Source organism: Gobius niger (genome assembly GCF_951799975.1).
Source record: "Gobius niger genome assembly, chromosome: 18".
NCBI lineage: Eukaryota > Metazoa > Chordata > Actinopteri > Gobiiformes > Gobiidae > Gobius > Gobius niger.
This window is the reverse complement of record NC_136869.1, coordinates 20,722,456-20,747,407: the sequence shown is the minus strand read 5'-3', so window position 1 is coordinate 20,747,407 and position 24,952 is coordinate 20,722,456. Positions and strand designations below refer to the sequence as shown.

The window sequence follows — 24,952 nt, the reverse complement described above, 5'->3', positions numbered from 1 at the left end:
TTGATGCTAAAGGCTAACATGCAATAATGTAATTTAATTAAAACTATAGACAAGATAATTGATTTATTCTTTCCATATTTACAGCACAATTTTAAATGTTACCGTTCATCAAATTCACGCGAGACTTAAGCTTCTAGACAAACTTGCCGACCTTTGTACATAGATGTCTCTGCCGCTGAAGTATCTATCAAGCTTTTAACACGGAGTAAACAATCATCTACCAGGAACCACGTAAAACAAAAAAAAGCTTATTTGAACATGCCTGGTATAATTTTAATAGGAAATGAACAGAAACATGAAGAACTGGCGCTTTATAATCTCTACAATATGTCCTGCCGCTGCTCCTTACCCAGTATGGCCACCACCACGTCTCCCCGCAGTATCTCGATGGAGCCTCGGGAGATGAAATAGATGGCGGTGAGGACGTCGCCCGCGTGCACCAGCGTATCTCCCGGCGGAGCGTGGGTGGTCTTGAACTTCATGGCCAGCGCGCGCAGACAGCCCTTGGTGGAGCCCTTGAAAGCCTTGCAGTTCTGCAGCAGCGTGCGGTTCAGGTGCAGGCAGATGTCGGCCTGGAGACACTCGGGGAAGCCCTTCAGCACCTGCACAGGGCGAGCGAGGAGAGCGGACAGAGCTGGTGAGTGGGGAGAAGAGGGGCAGGGGTGTTGGCAACGCACTGCAGAACAGGAAGGAGGTCAAAACTTGAATTTGGCACGGCCGAGGGTCTAGTGCAGTGGTTCCAGTATAGCATCGGGAGGGACCCACCATCATTATAGGATGACGAGCCAAATAGGAATAGATTGACCATGAAGAATATACAGCAAAACACTGTATCTAATGTAATCTGTTTTTTAGCTACTATTGTTAAAGAAAGGGTCGGGTCTTGGCTCCGACAGTTTGCCTGGTGTCTCTCCCCACTCTTCACCCCCTTTCACGTCAGACATAAAACCTTTGAGAGTAAAATAATAATTTGCTTTAATTTTCACAATTTATCCTTTTGAGAAAGTTTGGCAGAAGAAATCAGAGGAGGGCAAAAGACGGCCCAGGGACCACATGCGGCCCATTAGAGCTGTGGTAATAAGATTTTTTTCCTTGTCGTGGAGTAAACTGCATTTGGCACCATAGATCCACATTGTAAACGGGACATTGGTGAAAGAAAAACAGACCATCAGCGTTTCCTCCAGCGCAAACCAGGAAGTCAGTGGCTAAATTAGCACAGCGTTAGCATTGGTTCTTGGTTCAAAAAGTAGGCCCAAACCTAGTGTAAATCAAGATAGAACAACAGCAATACAACAGCGCTTTACCAATTGAGACCTGTATTTAAACTAAAATAGGTGATGTGAAATGATATGTTGTTAAGGATAATTCATTCCTGGACAGTATAAGCAGACTATGAAGTGTATATGTGGCACGGCTTAACCCTTCAGCCACACGGCCACACACTCAGATCAGAGCAGGTCACACCTACAGGCGGTCGAGTGCGTGATGGACGCCTGACCGCTCATCCACCCATATCTGGCTCTCTCCTCCTGTCCAGACCCTCTCATCTGTCCACAGGGCCCTTTCATCTGCACTCTCCTTTTCGAACAGAACATCCACCAATAATGGACTCTGTGTATTCTTTCTGTGTTGTGTGTTATATGGAAAAGTCTGTCCGGCTGACCCTGAACAAGAAAGACTCATTGCTGCACAACAGGCGCAAAGAAAATGAACATATGATTGTCACCCTAAGCTTAGTGTAATGCTGTAACAGTGTCAAAGTCAAAGGTAAGGTCGGACCAATAGTTGAACCTCAAATTCAGAAGGAGCAGAGTGGTTTTTATCCTGCTCCTGGAACTTGTTGTTGCTGCAAGATTTCAAAAGAGTCAGTTGAATGGAAAACTGGCGGCTGAAGTACTGCTTAAAAAAAAAGAGTAGGTATAGGATCAAAGTACAAGAAGAAGCTGAGAAAGGACAAAAACAGAGGCTCAGCTGTGATATTGTGCCATGAAAACGTCCAATAAGACTTCAGGTAGGAGTGTAACAATATTTACAATACGTGTATGATACCTATTTTGGTTACCTAAATAGTAGCCTTGCAGATGATGCCACATATAGGACAGGCTTGAGCCCTTAAATACATATTCCCCACTATTTTCTCAGGCTATTGGTTTGTCGACACTATTTTGTACTTTCATTGATTGATTTATTTTGCATGCCCCAACAGCTTTAATATTCATGAATTTTATGACTAATTTATGTTCTATGTTGCACATTTGCACTGAGGCAAATTCCTTGTTTATGAACGTAACTTTCATGGACAATGGCAATAAAAACCCATTCTGATTTGTTTGAGGACAGTCACTGACACCCGTGAAGCCAAGAAATGACACTAGTTCACAGTTAAAAAAGCCAATCTTGGCCTGAGAACAGTAGATCATACTCTAAAAACGTCAAACAGTTTATCAGCAGTAGTTGGTTGGTTTATTGTTTGGTCCCCCTTCAAAAACAAAAACAAAAGCCCAGCTGCTCTGTGTGATAATGTTATACAACCCGGGCCAGCTGAATGCTTTTAAAACCTCCCTTGAAACTCACCAAAATGCTGGAAATGACCCAAATTTGTTTGGCAAGAACTCCCAGACCCCTCGATATCGGAGTTTATTTCTTTACTTGCACCGTATTGTTACTATGGCACATTGTTACACCTCTACTTCCTGGCAAACATGAAGTCATCTTTAAAGCACAATCTTCACTGTTTTCAAAAATAAAGACACACACATGATCACAAAGACAAATGAATGAAATGGCACTCGTACGCATCCAAATCCACACAGAAAGGCTACGGCTAACACTGTACAGCACGTGCACACATAGACGCTTAGTGATAGACACTGTTAGCCGGGGAGGGTGAACGGTTTTCCTATGTTTTGGCACAATAGTGTGAAGATTTGACGATCATGTCTATCAGTAAGGGTGGCTCTATGCGTGCACGCGGCGTCACGCAGCACACGCCTGCTCGAGGCTACAGCAGTCAGTGTGTCACATACTTACATTAGTTCTATTCTCCATGTGGGTGTGGTTGGACCATGACCAAGCATTATGCGAGTGCGGCTTCCAATCATCCTATCAACGCACAACGCAAGCTCAACAACAGGTGCCTGACAGGAGGGATGTAACATATCCACATCTCACCGTGCGGGAATATTGGCATGACAAACTTTGAACGTGCTGATTTCGAAACTCTAATGAAAGAAATTTGACTTATTTGATAAAATACCTTGATTTTGCGGGGACGGTGTTGAAATGCCTTTTCTCTGAAAAGTAGCCAGCCCTGCCTTGAGCGGGATTGTTATTTTACTTTTCCAAAAGCCTTGTATAAGCCTTAAAAACTATTCCATGACAGGAATCTTGCTGCACTTGAATAAAACACATGGCAGCAGATTCAACTCTTGCACTTGCCTTTCTGTGTGGAGCTTTTTTTCCTGCTATGGTTTTCCAGCTACAACCATGCATCTTAAGTACTTAAAACATATCATAATTTTGTTTTAATCCTAGTCTGAAATGAAATGTGGTTTTCTCAAACTGTCATTGGACATTTGGACAATCGTTCTCCCGTCTTTTCACATTTATTTTGTCTTCATTAGTCGACCGTTATACTTTTGATCTCATTAAATGAAGCTTCTGCGCAAATTCAACCAAATTCTCTCCAATCTTTCAATCACAGACTCTGCTCAAGTCGCACCTTCACGACAGCCATTCACCGCAGCTGCTCATCCCCGCTCCAGCTGCTCATCGCTCAGGATCCCCTTTTTAAGCTCCCTGGTCAATCACTCAGCCGTTTGCCAGCCGTGCTGCGACCCTCCTCCACCCCTTTCTCCGCCTGGCCTCTCCTCGGCTCTGCTTGTTGTCGACTACATTAGTTTCAGTCTGATTTTAGTCATCAAAAATATTACTTTGACTAAATCAAAAATGATAAAAAACCTTATTTTGGGCATGACATTTCCATATTATACTTAAAATCATGTCTGTGTAGGGAAAGGACACTTTGACCAAGGACTGTGCTGGTCTCGTTGATTTGCATCTCGTTCAGTTGTGCTGCCCTCTGCGAATTGTCCAGTCTTAAGGCTTTGACATTCAGCTAACAGCGTGCTAACAAAGGGTGCCACAGTAAACACAGTTTGAGCGCAGGTCTGGTGATGCTTTACAGACGCTAGAAGTAGACGAAGAAACATCCCCACCTTCTAGCCTTTGTGTGTGCATTAATGCGTATCACTCTCACACTTTGGCAACATGGAGACAGGGTGAGGGGATGGCAGGACGGGGGTTTTGTTGGGGCACTCACTGCGTTCATGTCTATGCCGTTGGTGTAGGACCAGGCGTGTTGGAAGTACTCCTCCAGCCTCTGCCGCAGCGGGTTGGGGATCTGGTGGAAGCGGATGAACTCGCGCACTCGGAGCATCTGGGTGTGGTAGCGCGCCGTGCCCGAATACAGCCGCTGGATGATGGCCGAGACGTTACCGAAGATACTGGCGTACATGAGAGCTGCAAGACAAGGGATGTGCTTTTAGGTGCGAAGTGTCATTTCAACCAGGAAGATCAGGAAACCAGGAAGCCACAGGCGTCACCACTTAACGACCTGCCAACCACAACAGGATCAGGAAAGTAAAAAAAAAAAAAAAGTTTACAGAAAGAGTTTGTTACAATGCTGCCTCTCTCTAACATCAAAAGGTTGCTGACAAAGCTGGTGCAAAAAATATTTTAGCTAATAAACCATATTACCTCTGTTAGAATGAGCCCTTTCACTCACTTTCTTGGCTCTTCAGTGGCGCCCTGACAGTTCTGAGTAAGTTCTTCTGCTTATCCCTAAGGCTGGTTAAATTGATTCTTTATCTTCACCTTTTCACTATCACAACCCGCATGGCACAGTGCCTCGTACCAACCATTGCTTTGCAGCATTTCGACTTGGTGCTAGTGTATTGGACCAGGGCTCTTTATGGAACCACCTTTCCCCCCTGGGCCAAAGTGAGCCGCTGGTACCAACGTTGTGTGGACCAACAGCTGAAAAGGTGACTTTGACAGACTACTTATTGATAGCTTTAGCCACTGTTATCAAAATCAAGCAAAAAGCTACGCTACAGTAGTTTATGGTTTATTTGCTTCTTCTTTAGGGTGACCAGATGTCCCAGCTTACCCGGAGCTGTCCCAGTTTTGAGTCCTTTGTCCTACGTCCCAATAGATTTTGCCAAAACCATTAATTTGTCCCAGTTTTATTCAGTCTCTGTTCCAATTGTCCCGGCTTTTGGCCAATTTAGTCTCCGAAATAACACACTTCCCTTGAAAATGTATGTATTTTAGCCGATATGAATATGAATTACCAAGTATAAACCAATTAAAATGTCAATTCTAACATCTCCTTAATGTGGCTTGGTGCATGTTATGAGACGTTAACAGTTTTACCATTTACCATTTGGAACCCCTGCAACGTATTCCCGAACTGTGTCCCAGTTTTTTTTTTTCTGGTCACCCGGTTCTTCTTTCCTCTAGTTTTGGTGTGGGCACTTCTGAATAATTTCATAGACTTCATCAAAAGGTAGTTTTATATCTGCAGACCTCCCACGCTTTATTTTTACTGCCTCCAAATAGGCTAGTTAGTTCTACTATGACTTTGAAGTGAAGCCGGGAGCTGCGTATTGAACGATTAAGTAAAAAGCCTAAAGACTATTTCAGCACTTTGAAAAGGATTAAGTACAAGTACAGCGTTTCCCAATGGCAAAAACCTCGGGTGACCACTTCTATGACACTGAAAAATAGTGTATTAGCTCATTAGCTCACATCAGTGTACTTTTATTGCCTTTTACACAGCTCCGACCCACCACCTTCCTGCCTGTCAGTGCTGTGTTCATTCTCCAGAAGATGGCCATGTTTTGTGCTTTTGTCCAGGCGTCATGTTGGACACTGCTGACCTTCGCGGCCCTGTCAGCTCCCATCACCGTCCACTGCACTGTGTCCATGTGTAACGCTGTGGGGACAATGGTCTGAACATGCTTTTTTTTTCTTTTCTTCTTTTTTCATTGCCACTGTCAGTCACTGTGCAGACCGCAGAACAAAATAATGAGGGTTTGAGAAAGGAACAGTTGTGATTTCATGTGTGAAAGGTGAAAGCGGCCGTTAGTGCTGTCTGAAGGGTTGAAGATGTTTCGCGGACTTTGATTTTTATCAGTAGGCGCAGCGCTGTTTTCAAACAATTGCATTCTTTGTTGCATTGTGACTTTGTTATCTGTTCATTTTTGTCACTGAATGAAGACAGATGATGGATCTTTTTTAATCCAAAGAAAAGGTTTTTAGTTTGGCTTCAGGACGTGTCAAGGTCATTCTAGGTGGAAACTTAAAACATCTTAAAGGTGGTTTAAAATCATTATTGTGGACATACAGAATGACTCCAGAAGTTGAAAATGCGTTTTGTTCCCTTAAAGGACAGTCTGCAAAGAAAGTCTCTGTAAATCGAAAGATGTTATGACTGATACTGTTATTAGTTTTGATATTATTTTGTTGCTCTGATTGCAGAAGCTTTACTAGAAGTGAGGCATCAATCTAAAGCCTGCGGTCACAAATTATGAGTAAGGATGTTGGCGTATTGGCATAATAAGATAATGGAACTACCACTCCAACTACTAAAACATTTACATACTGTATCTTCAATCTCCTAAGCAATGGGATTTTGAGAGAACTTGAGATTTCGGTTACATTCTTCTGTCCAAACTTTAGGCATTATTAGCTGAGCCAATCTGAAGGCTTATTACAACCATGTCATGTATAACTCTCAATTGGTTGTCGTCTGCATGGCCTTGTTTTACAATTGAACCCCTCCAGTATAAAAAGAATGAAATCGTTAATCCCTTAACATCCTTAAACCCTAAAACCTGCTATCACCTTGTTAAATGGTCAGGACAAATCTTGAAAGGCGAACCGTCCTCCATCCTCAAACAGCTCAATCTTTTCGAAAACCTTTTAAACCACCGTCCCTCGAGTTCGTTCTACTCACAGCCGATGAGCATGACGCAGATGGAGAAGATCTTCTCTGAGTTGGTGTTTGGAGAAACGTTCCCGAAGCCCACACTGGTCAGACTGCTGAAGGTGAAGTACAGCGCCGTCACGTACTTGTCTTTGATGGAGGGGCCTGAGCCTGGAGGACATTCAAACACATATGTGGTCAGTCCGGGTCAGCCGGGGCACGTCTGCGCTCCTCACCCCGAGAGCAGCTGGCCGTACCTGGGACGGACCCATTGAAGTGCTTCCCCAGTTGGTCGCCCAGCGTGTGCAGCCAGCCGATAGAGCCGTTCCTTTCGACGCTTCCAATGGCATACCTACAAAGGACAATGACATGTATACTCTTGTGCAAAATGTAACAAACTGTAATTCCATCTTCCTATAGTTGCTACTATTGGGACAAAATGAACTATAATAGTGAGGTGCAAAAGTCTAGTGGACTTAAAGCAGCCGAGCACTAAGGGAAAAATATCCACTAAAACTTTGGTTGGAAGTTTGACTATTACCTATCCTGGTTCTGTGGGAGACAGACACTCACCGCACAGCAGAAAGGTCTTATATTAGAGTCTTGGTTTCTGGACTGTGTGTGGCTGAAAGGGGAATTATGGGGGTACACATTATTTTATGAAAAAGGAGACAATCACAAGTGAGGCCATGCAAACTCCCTCATTTGTGCTTGTCCTCGCCCAGAGAAGCATTGTTCGGATTATGTGACCTGAGTGTGTATCCTGCTGGTTCCGGATATTTCTCTGGTCAATGATGTCACGCGCTCGCTCCCAAACTCAGAAATGATGCTATAAAATGTTTGATTTGCTGCCACTAGTCTGGTCACGTCTTTCCGCCATAATTCAAATGCGAGTTAAGTTGTCTTCCCTCCGCACGACAAGTCGACTACAGCGTGACTTTAAATCAAATCAGGAGTGTGTCCGCAGCGTTAGTGGGCAGATTTGTTTTTATTTTTCTCTCATGAACCTATAAACTCTATCTCTTTCTTTCTTATGTTTATGCTACATAGCAAAATGATTTGTCAAGAGGAACCTAATGCACTGAACATATTGTAGCTACAGCAGGAGCCTGTGTTACCAGATGCATGCGAGCCAGTGGGCGATCAGGGCGAACGTGCACATGAGCAGAAACAGCACGGCGGCGCCATACTCCGAATACCGATCCAACTTCCTGGCCACGCGGACCAATCGGAGCAGCCGGGCCGTTTTCAGCAGGCCAATCAGGGTCGTCGTCTGTGAGAAGGAGAGAGAGAATGACACAACGTTGTTAGACAGACAAAAGTTCTTCCACTCTGAAGACTAAGAGAAGGCTTCAAAGAGTGTCTGCAGCGCCTGTACAGTCAGTGAGCTGCTCTGGACCTTAGTGGCAGCATTAGCCACGGTGCAGTGAACAGCAGCTACTTGTTGTACCTTTTTTAGAAACATACAGTCCGGTTATTTGATTGGTAAATTGGTTTGGGTATAAAAAAATTAAAAAATATATACCAAATAACCCTTGTTACCAATAGTCTTATAGTGCCAAAATATCGATATCACAATATATCGCGGTATTTTGTTTCACAACTTGATACCGATACTGTCTATGCCAATACGATATGCAAATGAATGAGGCCGAGAATGGTCAAGATACTGCCAGGACATTACAGTAGAGGGCAGCACTACACTTGGGCAACCAAAACACATCTAAATTAATTTTAATGTAAATGTTTGTATTTAACACAATGCAGATTAAAACAAATGCAAATTATTGATCATACAGCTGTTTATAAAGTGACAATGTTGAAAAAAGCATATAGTGATGTACCATAGGTTATTCGGCTATAGGTGCAATACATCAATTCACACAGTGTCGGAATATTGTGACGTTATTGTTATCATGAGGCATGTATCGTGTATTGTATCAATATAGTGACTTACCCAGAGGTTCCCACCCCTAAATTTAAATATCCTCCTGCTTTATTCAGGTTTTTACAACTACATTATGCTTTGCCTTGTTATTTTTGTTTAATTACTGAAACATGGGTGAATGAAGCAAACTAAAACTTTAGGTATGTTACTGAGGGTTATTGTACATTTAAGTCAACAAAACAAAGTGCCTTTAATGCCATGTTTCATTTGTCCCTGGTCATCTTTGTTTAGTTTTTTTTAAAATCAACATAATTATCCACACATTTAGTCGTAGTTTAAACCATTTATTTAAAGCAGTACTATGTAGCTCATGCCCCTAGAGGCCATAAGCACCACTGCAGGTGTCGTAGTATGTTGCGTTTTTTTACTCATTAATTGTCCGTGAGAGTAAATACTACGCTGACAGAAAAGACAAAGGGAGAGAGGAATATTGTACATCCAATGACACAATGGAGATAATTTTTTTCACTCAAACTTGGCTGTAAATAATGTTTAAGTGGTGCTAGCTCGCAGTTAGCTTTGCCCGTTAGCCTGTTAGCTTCTCCTTCATAATTACATTAGTGTGTATTGCGCCTCCAGGTCGGAGCAGGGAAAGCTGCAATTGTGGTTTTCTGGCCAGAGACACCAGGGGGAGATGAAAGACCCCCCAATCATCCCATCAACACTTGTACTACCCCCAGAGGGACTACGAAAAGGATTTATTAAGGTAAACAAGTTACTTAGTACTTCTTTAATTTCATCACGCAAAAATATATTACGTTGCCAAAAACGTATACGCTAAACTAATGGGCAGAATGACCACTCGTTCGTATCTGGAAATGTCAGCTTGATCCATTGTTACAGTTCACAGTAAATCCCCATCATTACACAATGTTCCCTTGTAAAGCAGTGCGGCGGCTGAGCTGGCAGAAGTCCCGGCGTGTCCACATAGTAAATAATAGAAAGTGTCCCAGGCCTGGCAGAGCACACCTTTGGGGACAGTGCAGCTGAAATGGGCCTTGGCCGCAGGAGAAGTATTGATTTTTACAGCTGGCTTCAATGCAGGAGAAATAACATTAGATTGTATTAGTCACAGGCTTTCTATTACCTCCAGAGTATACACACACCTCGGCCTGTCAGGGAGGTCGGACACCAAACTGGCTTCAATGTAAATTCTTGCTATTTTTTTCAATTTTGCAGGTGCTTGCAGGAGCTTTCTATGAACTCATTCCAAAACACTTAACTACAACTCAAAAGCTGCCAAAAGAGCTCATTAGGAAACTCAGTCTAAGGTATTATTTTCAGATATACAAATCTGATGAGCTGCACTCAAAAATGAAGTTTGTTTTATGAGCAAAAAAATTGTGGTTGGCACACGTCTTCACCGAGCGAGCCACATCCCGGCTCTTTTAAAGACTTTTTAACACAAACAGAGGAGTGTGTTAAGTGTTTTTTCTGCATCAATATATAATCTAGCACAGGGATGAGTGAGTAATGTGACACCGGGAGAAAATGAGGCAGCTGGTTTATAAGAGAGAGAAAGACAGACACACAGTAAGTTTCCAAACTGCTGCATCTTCCCTCTTTGGGATAGATTTGGGATCTCAGGGCTGGACATGGGCTGGACATGCACCCACGACAGATGGCAATATTATGTACAACAGTCGTCCCTGTACTTCACTGTACTTAAAATAAATGAAATATTCTACACACCTTCTGAAACTTATGGCCTGCATTATATCGGAGTCACAATACTTGAGTACATTTTTGGCTCCGATTCACGGTATAATTAAATCTATAATTAGCGATAAAGTACACGAGTGAGTGATCCTGCAATAAACTACAGCACCCTGGAGCCCTGTTTAAGATGGGCAGAAGCTCCTTCCAACTTTTGGCCACGACTTACAACCTTGAGTCTCCTCTGCTTCACTTTAAATTACGTTGATCTATTTCATTTGGAAATTAGCATTTTAAGGATAATAAATTCTCCAAGTACCTCATATTTCAAATGAAGACCTTTGAACCAACACCTTAATGTTTAATACTTGCCTCTTCTTAAATCTTATTTTTAATTTTTTTTAGAAACTTGAGGTTTTTTATGTACTCGGGTCACTTCACAGTATCAAGTGATACATGAATATTAAGATAATGATGGGCTATAGAACTGAATTGATGTCATGGTCGACAAATTCTCTTCTTATGGTGACTCTAAGTACACATAAAGAAGCCGAGAGCAAGAAAAATGTGCATGAAATATATATGTCTAATAATTTAGGTAAAAACGTTGCTCGTTTTCATAAAAGGCCCAATGATTTCAGCCCAGACTCCAGTTGATGATGTGTACCTCCTCTCCGTTGCGGTAGATGAGCAGGTCAAAGGGGATAGCAGCCACCATGTCGATGAGGAACCAGCCTTTGAAGTAGTGCACAGCGATCTTGACCGGATGGCTCACCACCTCGTCATTGACGTTCACATATGTGGTCCTGAAGAGACAGCACAGGACAGCCCTCAGACATATAGTACACGTAGAGGCACACGCATGTTAAGTGAACACATATATTTGCACAAAAAACGTTGCTTTTAAGAAACACATTTGAAGACTTTATCACTGATGTCTATTGTATTTATTTATTTTCATAAGCACAGAGCACATTAATCACCACGGCAGCAGAAAGCCTCAATGGAAATGTACCAGAATTAGCATAATAGCTAACTTGCATCCATATTGAGTGTGTTTATGCCAATGTTTTGTTTATTTTTACAATATAAACTGTTTTAAAAGCCTAGCTACCAGATTCGGTCGCTGTAGGAAAGTTTCTGCTCCTGCCGTATCTGTTTCGAAAGTTCGCACATGCTCAATACGTCGGCTCCGGTGAGAAACCAGGATACTGCGTTTACGTGGCACAGTGTCCTGGAAACTGTGGGGATATCCCAGTGAGAGGATCCAAGTTTCTATTAACATGGATACTGGCTTATTCATTCAAACCAGGCAAAACCAGGATACTTAAAAATACTTGAAAATATGCTGTTTTCAATTAAACTTCCCTTAGACACGCCCCTGTTCAGGTCTGTTTTGCATGTGCATATTCAACAGAACACAGCGTTCGGTTTTGATGGGGGTGACAGTACCACCCCGGGGTACTCCTCGAGCAGCAGACCTGAAGTTGATGAGGATGTCGATGATGAACATGATGTCCACGATGAGGTCCACCACGTTGAGGGGGGAGCAGTGGTACCCGCAGCTCTGCATGCTCTGCTCCTCCTGCGCACACAGAGAACACCCAGCGCGGGGGGAATTAGCCACGCACCGGCTAAAAATACTCACAATATCACAGGGATTAGCTTTAGCGCTTTTTGAACTTCATCTGCATACACACACACACAGACACAGGGGGAGCTTCAAAAGGGCCCCGGAGCTGCAGTATTTGTGGGACACGCTCAAAAGTGTTCTTGTTGAAACATGAATGTAGCCCTGATTCCCATGACGACTACTAATAATACGCATGATGCAAGCTTAGATGGGTGAAGAGTCTTGCCCAAAGATCTAACGGCAGTCACACAAGTCGGAGTCGGAATTCAAACAGCTGATATAACAAACCTATCAAGTTTTGGCATCTGCTATAAGATCAGCTAGCGCATATAGACATTTGTGCATGCTAAATAAGATGTATTTGTGTGTGCAAAGACTTGTGAGTGTAATGAGATTAGTGAATGCCCAGAAAGAAAAATGCACAGTACGTATACATGCGGAATTAGATTCATACGTGCATAATGGGTTCTGTGTTTTTTGTGGCTTTCCTTTTTTAGCATGTGTGGTCAATTTATCTGTAGTTTGAAGGGAAAACGTACTTTGTAGGGGTTACAAACGACAACAGTTCTAATATTGGGGGTGGCAATCAGCAGGTTAATATAATAAATGTTTCTCCCTGCTTTTCACTCCAATCTGTCATTTTTGTAAAGAAACAACATTGATATGAGCAGTGGTTAAAGAAAAACACCCTGAATGCTGTGTGTAGCAGGTTGGTGGGGGTCTGGGAGTCTTCCCCTACACAACTTTTTTAATTAAACAGATGTCATTTCTAAACAAATGAGACAAATAAATGGAAACGTCCTGGTGCCATTCATCGTTTTGAAATCTCGAAGATAGGATTAAGTACCTGGATGACTGAGAATTTGCACTGTTTTACAATAAGACTAACATTAAGACTTATTGAGCTATAAATCTAATGTGCACGTGAAGCTGAAATCTGTTTTATTTCACTGCCGTAGTGTGATGGATAGATTTTCTTCACTTGGTGCGAGGCTGCAGACTCGAGCGTCCTCTAAAGCAGAACAGCACACGTGAAGAACAGAGAACATGCATGTAGAAGGGGAACACAAACAGGACCTAATTAATAAGCTTATAGCGAATAGCACATGGAATTAACGGCCTAATCTGTCCATTCGTTTATTTGAGAACTCAAACTTTTACGGGTCACAGCATCTCCACTTAACATTGCTCCTACAGGCACCAAAGTCTTGCTTTTAATGTTTTTTTTTAATTTATTTCACAATGATTTTTCGCTAACTCCTAGCTCGATTTAATAATTATTAGATTAGAAGAATTTTTGTTGTTGTTGTTTTTTTTACATTTTATTTAGTTAAAAGAGATTTATTAAAAGAGATCAACAATCGCCTCTGAAAATAATCATTGAAAAATAAAATATCATCAAAATGAAACCAAGAATTCCTGTCTCCAGCCATTATTGAGATATTAAGATATACTGGGCTATTTGTGAGCATAATCTGACTTATTTTCATATACAATAAACACATACATTTTGTCTTATGTTAATTAATGCCAGTCATGGGAAACTTTAAATTGATAACTTAGGCGACCCCTTCCCCCACCTCCTTTTCTCTGCAGTAATTAGCTTCAATTTACTTCTTTGTATGTTTATTAATCCGTTGTCACTATTACTATCTTTATGCAAATGAACGGAATCGTCTCCATGGTGACAGACAACACGACATCAGAGCTCCACCCATGTTGGAGAGTTCTATCTCAAGCATACACACTTTTGTGGATACTTTGACTCACCCTCAGTTCGAGACAGTCACGTTTAACCTCCGCTCGTGAATAACCCACGGCAATATGTCTACATACACAAAACTTACTTGTGTCCCAGTAGTGGACCTGAAGCCAAGCCCCCAGCATAAATACAAGATGCTGGAAGTCCTTGGAGAGGGGTGCTTTGGTAAGGTTGCAAAGGGTTGCAACCGATTTACAAAGGAACTTGTGGCTTTGAAAGTTCTTAAGCAACAAGAAAACACCGCTCTCTCTTTCCGAAGGGAAGTCCAGATGTTAGGTCTGATTAAAGAGCTGGAACCTGACATCTTCAACATTGTAGAATTTATCGAACACTTCGAGTTCGAGGGCCAGCAGTGCATGGCTTTTGAGATGCTGGATAAGAGTGTCCACGATCTCTTGAACCAGGAGTTCTCTTTATCACTGAACGAAATCCGCCCGATGGCAAAGCAGCTCCTGACGGCTTTGCTGGGTCTGCAAAGTGTTGGCGTGTTGCACACAGACATCAAGCCTGACAACATTATGCTGGTCAATCACGACAAACAGCCATTCAAGGTAAAACTGATCGACTTTGGGGTGGCCAGGCATATCAGCGAAGTCAGGTTAGGAACCATAATGCAGCCCATTGGGTACCGCGCCCCTGAAGTGACCTTGGGTCTGCCGCTGTCCGAGGCAGTGGACGTATGGGCCCTGGCCTGCTGCCTCATCCTGTGGTATCTGGGGTGGCACAATCTCACAAGCCTCTCAGAGTTTGACAACTTGACAATGATTGTGGACATCCTTGGACTACCGGCAAATGAGCTTTTGAACAAGGGCATACACACCAGTAAGTACTTTGTTCAGGAGGACTCAAAGTGGCGCTTAAAGACTCTACAGGAGTACAAGTACTCTTCCGGCAAGGATCCCAAAATGTACAGTGGCCGGGAGACCACAACCCTGGAAGAGCTTATCAAGGTGCCGTTCGAGTTTCAGACGAAGATAGAGTGCAGCGACAAAGAAGCTTTCTATGATCTGCTCAAGAAAATGTTCGAGATGAATGCAAAAAAGAGGATCACGCCAGTGGAAGCTCTGCTTCATCCCTTCATTACTATGAGCCATTTGCCTCAAGGTAAATGCTACACTGAGGTGGCCCTTCAGTATATGAGTGTTGCTGAGACAGACTTTGAACCACTGCAGAGAGAGGGCCTTGAGCACATCGTGGAGATGTTTACCCAAGAGAGAGAGGCGGTCAGTGCTGCTACGAAATTAGCTACCCCTGCAAGCAACCCAGCAACTTCCCAAAACACATCTGAGGGTAGCGACATTAGCGAAAGTGAAAAAAGTTATTTTTCTAGTGGTCTTATAGCGGCATCTAACTCATCTGGATATCTCAGTACAGATGAAGAAGAAAGCATGGGACTGTCATATGAAGCAGGAAATGCCAGGTGGCGAGAGAAATCTCCAGGGGAAATAATTATTGGGTCACTTTACAAACCAAGTGGACTTCACACTACTGAAGAACCAGCCAGTGAGCTTGTTCCCGAGAAAATGAGCACACTAGCAACCCACCAAAATGCTGACGGTACTGTTAGCAGCCATGAAGTAACCAAGTGGAGAGACATTAATGAAGCAGGAAAAAGTAGTTTCTCTATTGACTTTGAAGACTCATCCAGTTCATCTGGGTATCTCAATCAAAATGAGGAATGTTCTTTTCTCTCAGCAGACTTGGGGCCATTGTACACAAGTAAGTGGAGAGACATTAACAAGACGGGAAAAGGTAGTTTCTCTGGTGACTTTGAAGACTCATCCAGTTCATCTGGGTATCTCAGTCAAAATGAGGAATATTCTTTTCTCTCAGCAGGCTTGGGGCCATCATACACAAGGCGCCAAGGGAAATCACTGGGAGAAATTATTATTGGGTCACCTAGTACATCAAGTGAACTTAAAACTACTGAAGAACCAGGCAATGAGGAGCCTTTCCAACGGACAATGAGCCAGTCTCAAGAAGAAGACGCCAACAGCAAAGTGACAAGTCCACATATGGCTGCCACTTTTGAGGTAGCAGACAGCACTTTTATTGGAGCACTCTTAGAAATTGGTGACCTGGAGCTAGCGGCAGTTTTAGAGGCAGCAAAGGAGGAACTGTCGATAGACTGCAGCGAGATTTTGGAGGGCATAAAGTTCCAGGATGGAGAAGCTACAGAGGCCCAGATTGATGAAGTGAAAGGGAAAGCCTCCAAATCAGTGTTAGACAGGCTTCGGGCATTGTTCTCAAGGTTGTTTACGCTTTTGAAACCACGTCCAAAGAAGCCATTCTTCAGCAAACCAAAATGGGTCAAGCACTTTCCACTCTTCACTAGAAAGTCCACGAAGTCTGGACTTTCCCGACGCTAAACCCACCGCCATCTCCGGAGGAGATCATTTCATGTCTTAAAATCAATAAATGAAACACTTTTCAGCTAAACAGACCGTTTTGACTTTTTAACCATGTTATAATATTCCTCCATTATTAAAACCTTGAGTTGTGTTTTGTTTCATTTATATATGTTTGAGTATACTGTATATTCCATCAGTGTCATTCTGAAGAGCTAGAAAACATTCTCTGAAAACACCAGCAACAAATAATTTCTTCTTTATAGCTGGCAGATAATGTTTCTAGCTTTATATAAACGGCTTCTCTCACTACTGTGGCAGCACTAGATGAGTCCAGGCGATTGGTTTGCACTGGCATTAGGGCTGACAGTCTATAAGACCTGTCTCTAAAGTGTTCACACCCACAATCCCGTGCAAATTGTCTGTGATTTATGTGGCTGTGATTTATCTGCATTTGTACTTTCATCTCTGAATACTTAACTATTCTAAGATATAATTGGAATGAGCAACTTTTATTGGAGTAAAATTGTACCAATAGTAGCTGTACTTTTACTCCAGTAATGAAATCAAGTACTTGGACCGTGTTTGCAAGAGGCAAATCACTACTTTTATTTTAGATAGGTGGAACTAAATATATCACATTTTCATTTCATTTGATTCTTTACACACATGACAATAAACAGAACCGTACATTTTTAATAATTTCCTTTTTTTTTTTTTGGTCCAAATGACACTGTACACATACTGGGGGGCTCCAGACTGAGACCTTAATGCCAGGGGATCATCCTGCTCTGGATCCATATGTATTTTTGTTGCTGGAGGTTCATATATGTATACGTATGTGCTGCCTTTCAGAGCCTTGCATGGTCAGGCTCCCTCCTGCATTAGAGACTTGTTGTGTCCTTATACCCCCTCTCACTGAGGTCTCAGGATCAGAACCTGCTCATGGTCCCTCAAACCCATTTCAAGACCAGTGGAGATTGCTCCTTCCAGGTGATCGCGCCAACGCTCTGGAACGATCTTCCCCTTTCCTTGCGCTTACTTGATTCTATTGATGTTTTTAAGAGCGAACTGAACCTACTTGTTTCAGAAAGCGTTTTAATTCCAGTGGATTAAGGGTTGTTTTATGACCATCATGTTATGTGACTGTACTTTGTATTTCTATTGTAACTTTGTGAAGCACTTTGTGACTTCTCTGTCTGTGAAAGGTGCCATATAGATAAACATTACTTATGTTTGTACAGTATATGCGGTATCTGTCTTTCTCGCGGCTCTAAAAGCTTTTAGTCTCTGCCTTTCTCGTCATCTCTTATCTGTTCTTCATCCTTGCACTGTTTGGAACACAAATACACCTCTATCTAGTACCTACATGAGAACCATATTATGTGACTGAGAAGCTGGGAGACACTGACATTTTTGGACAGTTCAGAAAAGCAGGTCGTGTTCCTAAAATTTACCTTCAGTGACTTCAAGCGCAATTTGAGGCAACATTTTTATTTATAAACTAATTCACTTGAAATAAAGTCATTCAGTTCCGTCTTACAGGTGTAATCAGTTATCAGTAGTCTACTTTTCCACAGAAACTTGGTGTTAGCAAAATCCATTTGAAATCTTACCGTCTCGTTGAGGAGGAAGGCGGCGGAGTATGGCGTCAGGATGGCAGTGTAGATGACCAGCAGCAGGATGAGCCAGTCCCACACCGCCTTGAAGGGACTGTAGTGCAGGACGGTCCATTTGTGGATCCTAGGGGCCTGTAGCTTGTACTCTGGTAACACGTCTGCACCCAGGGACAGCACCTATGGGAGACGAATACATCAAACAGTGAGAAAACACAATGTGAACCTATAGAAGGAGCATATCTGTGAGCAGATGGTGGGCAAAATCGGACACGTTCTCGGTAACGAGCAGCAACAATGATGCCATGTTCAGGACAAAGACTGGCTCTTTTGAACCGCTCCAGATCTTTTCATTCAAGTGTAAACAGATTTACCCTGAGCAAACTCAAGAAACAGCCAAACAGCAGAGCAAGCAACACTAGGGAAACATTTTTTTTTCCACCTGGCATTAATTGGAAAGCACTTGTAGCGGTTGTCAACTGTGACACATAGTTCTACTTTAAAGGTTGATTCCATCAATCAAATCGTGAAACTTGTAAGAGAATTAGTGCGAGGGAGTCCAGTTTAGTTTCACAACTCAAAAACGCTGAAGAAAAGCACACACAATCAGACCAATAAGATAAGACAGAAGTGTATTGATCTCACAACGGTTACAACACTCTGAACACTGGGGTGCAAATAGTCAGAATAATCAAAAAAGAATGTGCAAACAAGTAATCGAAAATAGGGATATCTTAGCTATCTTACATATGTACAATATATGGTGCAATGAATAATAAAAACTAAAAAAGTGTGTGTGTGTGTGTGTGTGGGGGGGGGGGGCATAATATAAACACAGAATATAAGAAAACAGAAGTATCAAATGTCAACGGCAAAGTTTACAGTCATAGTGCACCAACTCAGCAAACGCAACTGCCTAAAACTAGCTTCACTGACCTCCACAAACCGCCGTCTACGCCCCCGATGGTTTAATTCACACCAAACACACGTCTCCTCACACGTTTTTTTAACAACTTTTTCAGTTTCATAACCAAAGAGAAGTCAGTTTCCTTAAATATATCAATAATACATGACTCTATACCGCACTGTTAGCACACCCACCGTGTACACATGCTCTCATAATTATTACATGTGAATGGAGTCTAATGTGCCCCACTGTGTGCTGGGCCTCGGAGGGAGCAGCAGGACTTACAATGACAAAGGTAATGGAACAAGCTTGATCCGGTTCAACCTCCAAAAACGCCAAGATTCCCTCTCCCCCGACACGTTCCTCCCCAGAGTTTTTGCTTGCATGCTTTCAGACTGAATATCACTATACTTTTGTGCTTTGGGCATATAAGACCCATCACTCAGTACAAACGATTGTGCAACCCAGCCTTGGAACCTTCCCACACTAACCGAAACAACCAGCGAGTTTGATTTCACTTTTCAAACAGACTCTCTTATCACAATTATTTCCCCGTTATATAAATAAAGCCCTCTCATTAGTGCGGCGTATCCTCCCCATCCATTAAACATGCTCACTGAGCTGCTGTGTGGCTCTTATTGAAGATATCTCTGATTCATTAAAGATGGGCCTCAGAAAACTCCAGTGTTTATCTCCTATTGACTCAACGCAGTCCAGAACATTGAAGTACTTCAAAGCCTTTGGTAATGAAGTATTTATCTTAGTGGCCAGACTGATGTTCAGCCAGAGACATGAATGAACCAGCAAGACACTCTTAGGAAAGTTTAGAGTTTGAAGATTAAAATCGGGACATGTTATTGATAGTATATCTTGGCTTTTGATTTGTGAATAGTGCAATATTAAAAGTATCTGGGATCAAAATAAGCGCATGCACCAAATGTTGACCCAATTGAGTGCAGGACGACAGAGGAGTGATATGGCGATTACAGTATGGCGGGCAGATATTAACAACTGTCTGGATGAAAAATGAATTAACAAATCTAAAAGTTTAAATATTTTAGAAATAGATTACACATAATTGACTGTCTGGACCTTCTGGGAAAGGGAGGGATTGTTTACTCTTGAAATTAGTCTCTCTTTCCTCATTTAGCGATCTTACAGTGACTGGTAAACAGCTGGTGAAAAGCATTTTGAGGAAATGACCCTTAAAGTTACAATTTCCCAAATCAATCCAAGGACAAACGGTGACTCTGTACAATAATTAAAGGCCTTAAATATCGCTGCATATAGGATTAGAAAACTGTGTCCAGAATAAATGAATGTAACCGTAATTATAGGAAGGAAGGTTAGGTGGGGAAAGCTTCGCCAGAATAAGCTGCGGAGCTTCAGAGCACAGGGGTCACAGACTCAGAGCTCCCGTATAAGCGGCTCCACTCAAAAGATTACGGTAGATCGTCAGGGTTCAGTGGAGGATGTGAGCTGAAGATGGAGACTCATTTTCAGAGTAAATCTTTAAGTGCTTTGGGACATATTTTCGCAGCGCAGGAACCTTACCCTGTTCTTGGTGCTTTCAGGACAGGGGAGACCTGGGAGAACTGAGGGACAGTTTCTGCTCCCGCTGGAGAGTAGACAGTACTTTCCAGTCAGATTTGAAACACTTTGGTGACGTAGTTACGTAGTAGTAGACGTATGTAATACAAGCACATGTGCATTTGGCGCTAACCTTTAAATATTTATTCTGATCACACAATCCCACCACTAATTTAAAGCCAGATAAACTCACTTCCTTTCATCTTCCATGAGCTCCTCTTTGCATCATAAACAATAGCTGTAGAACTCTGGGATTCCTTGTTTCTCTGTAAACGTCCAAAGTCTGCTCATTGTTTAGCATATTTCTTTAAGTATGAATTGTCAGCAGTAAAAAGTGTCAGCCTTCAGACACAAAGATTGTTTTGCTGACAGTGGTGTCAGGTAAGGCACACACAGGTCACACAAGGCTGATGTCATTGAGCCCCTGTCCTGCCGAGCAGAGGGTCCAGGGGTTCTTGGGATGTATAGGGACTGTGGACTCAGGACCTCTTAACTGTTTGGTTAGTGAAAATGCCTGTAGAATAGTGTTTTACATTATTATCTTAAAATAACACATGTGATTTTTAACATTTTCACTTTGAGTTTCACTGAGAGCACTTGGATTAGATGTCCCGCCCTCTACTGGCAGCAGTGTGGACTGAAGCATTATAAAAAGGAAAATTAGCAGCTGAGATGCACCGCTTTGCTACAATAAAACGCATTTCAGGGTGCATGGGTCAATGATTTGTATTGCAATAACTAGATATTATGTGTCCTTAATATCATCAAGTACTTCAATACTTCACTCTCACAAAACAAAAAAGCTTCTACAAAAAAGAGAGCAAACTTGAAAACAAAAAACCTTTTTCTACAAATAACGCATCATGCTGTTTAAGTTTTGTGTAATATAATGTTTGTTTATAATATTAATAGCATTTTAATGAAATATGTTCCATAAATAGTAAATAGTAATAGTAAAAGTAAATAGTAAAAGAACGGCAGCTGTAAAGTTTGTAAATACGTTTAAAGGGGTAGGCATAAATAAGCATTGTTTGCTTCAGCCTACTCCCTTTTGGGCATTATTGTGTTTCTTTTCTTTTGTAACAACTTGGAACTTGAAATTGCTCAAATAAACTAAACTAAACTAAATGAAGTGGATTGGTTTGGATCTGTGTAACAAAAACTACTTTAAGCATGACTCTGGGGTCGAAACTATATTATTGATAAAAAACTCAAAAGAGTTATTTAGCAAAGTCTTTCTTCAGCCAAAGTTAGACAGTTGTTAAAATGTATCTATACAAACACATCAAACTTACATCATCAGGCACTAAATCTCCCCCTAAACGCTCAGCTCGAACCATTTGAAAAGTAGCACAAACCAGCGTCAGGGGCCTGATAGAAACATTGTCCCGGTGCGTCCTGTGGAATCAGCCTGGACGAGATGGGACAGGGGCAGACAGACGGGACAATGCTAAAGCGCACAGAGGAACATAACGTACGACAGCAGATACATCAGAGTTAGGAGCAAATGCCAGCGGCGCCCGCCACGTCCAACTTCACGGACACATTGTTTGGTCTCCCAGAGGGAGGCACTGGAGGGCACAGAGGGGGGCACGGTGGGGGCACCGAAAAGACCTATCGAGCAGCATAAAAAGTAGCATAATCCAAAGGGCTGTATCTGTGTGTTTCAGCTGCATTATTTTATCTTCTACTAAAACATGTACAGAGAAAAAAATGAAAGTCAGATTCTTCTCTTTAAATTTCATTTTTTGCTCTTACTTTTTTGTCTGTGTACAGGGCCGTCAACGGGGGGGGGGGGGGGGGGGGGTTATCGAGTTGAGTTATCGTGGGGCCCAAGACCAGGGGAGCCCCTGAAGGAGCCTATTTTCTATAAAAAATAAAACACCATGAAAAAGGTGGGGGGAAATCTTTTCAAATATATATCCACAGAAGAATTGTTTAATAATAATAATAATAATAATACATAGGTCTTATATAGCGCTTTTCAGGAAACACAAAGACGCTTTACAAGTGAGACAGACAAACAAAGATGGCAGAGCTATTGTTGGTTGAGACTACTTGTCTCGGTGTGGCTCTATCATGAAATAGTATCCAATCCAAAGTGATAAATGTAAAACATGTTACATCCCAGTTCTTATGCTTTCACCTTCTCGTATACAAGTGCATTACGGTTTGGATTTTGCCATTTAAAATGTGGAAGCCGCAGCTCTGTGCATTGCTTTTCTTCTAAGTGATAATCTTCAATCAACTCCCCTATCGCCTGAAACTGAGCTACAGAAGCCCCGCAAGGACAAATTTCAAAGCGCAAACAGTAACAAAGTTATGCTGCTGTGTAAAGTCGGGCGTTCTAACATCTCAGGCTGGATTTGCATGAGAATCCTCCAAAAGCTAAAAAGGTATCAACAGCAAACAGCGGGTATAAACTACTCTTATGTTATTTTTATAAGCCCAACATCAGAGTCTCTCACAGTCTGGGACACTTTGGGAATAATATACACACAGATTAGTGCAACTGTTTCTAGCTTCAGGGCCTTCAACAGCCACGACTGACTACATTTTGCCTCTTCTATTCAAAATCGGTGCAGCGCTCTGGGACAATATCTTCGAATAGCCTGTCTAGAAAATGAACCCATGTGCATGCTTTGGTTTTTGATGGGAAAACCGCAGGACCCTCGTGCTGTTAGGCAAGAACGCTTACCACGCAGCAGTTTAAGTGCAGTGGAACAGTGTAACAAACCAGCCTCCAGAGAGCGGGAGAGGAATCCAAATCCTCTGTAGAGCAAACTAGGGCGAAACATCAACATTCAAAACATTAAAATCGAAAAACGCTAATACAAACGATATGGATTTTCATCAATAAAACTGCACTCTTTATTATTATGTTTTTATTTTGTAGAAAAATGCTTGGTTTTCCCCTAACCCATAGTTATCAACATCGAGATATCTTGCATGAATATCGAGATATGAAATTTTGTCCATATCGTTAAGCCCTAGTACACACATCATAGAACCATGGGGTTGTTTTGAACGGCAGAAGTTGAAGAAAGTATATTATATTTGACTTTCAAATGTAGTGAAGTAAAAGTTCTAAACAGAATTACTACTCATTTAAAAGTACAAATCCATAAACACACAATAACAAAATACATGGAAGTCCAGCAAAGGCCTATAGCCATGACATGTTTCTGCGTGTCTTCTGTTGGATTGACAATTCCATTTGATGCCCCCCCCCCTCCCTCGGCTGTCAGCCCCTGTAACCTCTTCCCTCTCTCCGACACTTTAATCTCACACAGCCTCTGAATGGGACAGGGGGTTCAGGACCGACTCGTGGCTCCGTTTGACCTAAAACTGTCTGCGTGATATTAGAAAACTGAGGGGCTGAAAGGGTCACCCTGACTGGGTCCCGGGGCCAGCAAAGGACAGCCCCAATAGGGGAGACGGAAAGCTGTTAAATATTATCTTGGAGCATGTAGTTCAGGGGTAGATGCTAAATGACAGGATTTCGGTCACCCTATCAATGACTGAAATCCCACCCTTCATCAGTGGTCCAATCCAGTTGATGATATTGATTGTATGTATTCTAGTTTAGAAAATATCTGAAGATTTACAGTGAGAACCATATGTTTACATACACTACACTACATACACAAATGTTTGTGTATGTAGCTTTAATGAAATTTTAACATGCTTTCATGACATTACCGCATGCTTCCATATATATATATATATATATATATATATATATATATATATATGGAAGCATGTATGTGTATATATATACATAATACTGTACAAAAACTTGAAAAGATAGATGTTGATGTCTTGTTTTTGTCGGCAAATGTTACACCTGCCCACTCATGGTAATGCTGCCACGCGATTGACGAGCAGCACAAGTTGGATTCTCATGTTTGTGAACTTAAAACACTCACAAATTGCAGAATTCAACACGCAAGCAAGGTTTTATACCCACAATACGGCAAATAATACTATTGGCCTGATGAAAATAAGCCAGCATAATGAGAGCATCCGTGTGCAGTTTACATTCCAAAAAAATGGGTTCTGAGTCTCCTCTCTGATATGAATCCTGATATTCTGATATGAACCCTGATATTCTGATATGAATCCTGATATTCTGACATGAATCCTGATATTCTGATATCCTGATATTCTGATATGAATCCTGATATTCTGACATGAATCCTGATATTCTGATATCCTGATATTCTGATATGAATCCTGATATTCTGATATGAATCCTGATATTCTGATATGAACCCTGATATTCTGATATGAATCCTGATATTCTGATATGAATCCTGATATTCTGATATGAATCCTGATATTCTGATATCCTGATATTCTGATATGAACCCTGATATTCTGATATGAACCCTGATATTCTGATATGAACCCTGATATTCTGATATGAATCCTGATATTCTGATATGAACCCTGATATTCTGATATCCTGATATTCTGATATGAATCCTGATATTCTGAT

The 24,952-nt window shown here is 41.9% G+C and overlaps 1 protein-coding gene across 2 annotated transcripts in view; it reads right to left on the bottom strand.

Annotated features, from left to right (window-relative positions):
- The window catches only part of kcnh2b (potassium voltage-gated channel, subfamily H (eag-related), member 2b), a 189,630-nt gene that overhangs the window by 6,691 nt on the left and 157,987 nt on the right, over window positions 1–24,952 (bottom strand). For both annotated transcript variants that reach the window (XM_079575907.1, XM_079575908.1), the window contains exons 7-14: window positions 17,955–18,134; window positions 12,077–12,180; window positions 11,263–11,401; window positions 8,110–8,264; window positions 7,249–7,343; window positions 7,022–7,162; window positions 4,322–4,521; window positions 350–602 (exon numbers count right to left, since the gene is read on the bottom strand). In XM_079575907.1, the coding sequence (XP_079432033.1) occupies window positions 350–602; window positions 4,322–4,521; window positions 7,022–7,162; window positions 7,249–7,343; window positions 8,110–8,264; window positions 11,263–11,401; window positions 12,077–12,180; window positions 17,955–18,134 (1,267 nt within the window). The remainder of the gene's footprint in view (window positions 1–349; window positions 603–4,321; window positions 4,522–7,021; window positions 7,163–7,248; window positions 7,344–8,109; window positions 8,265–11,262; window positions 11,402–12,076; window positions 12,181–17,954; window positions 18,135–24,952) is intronic.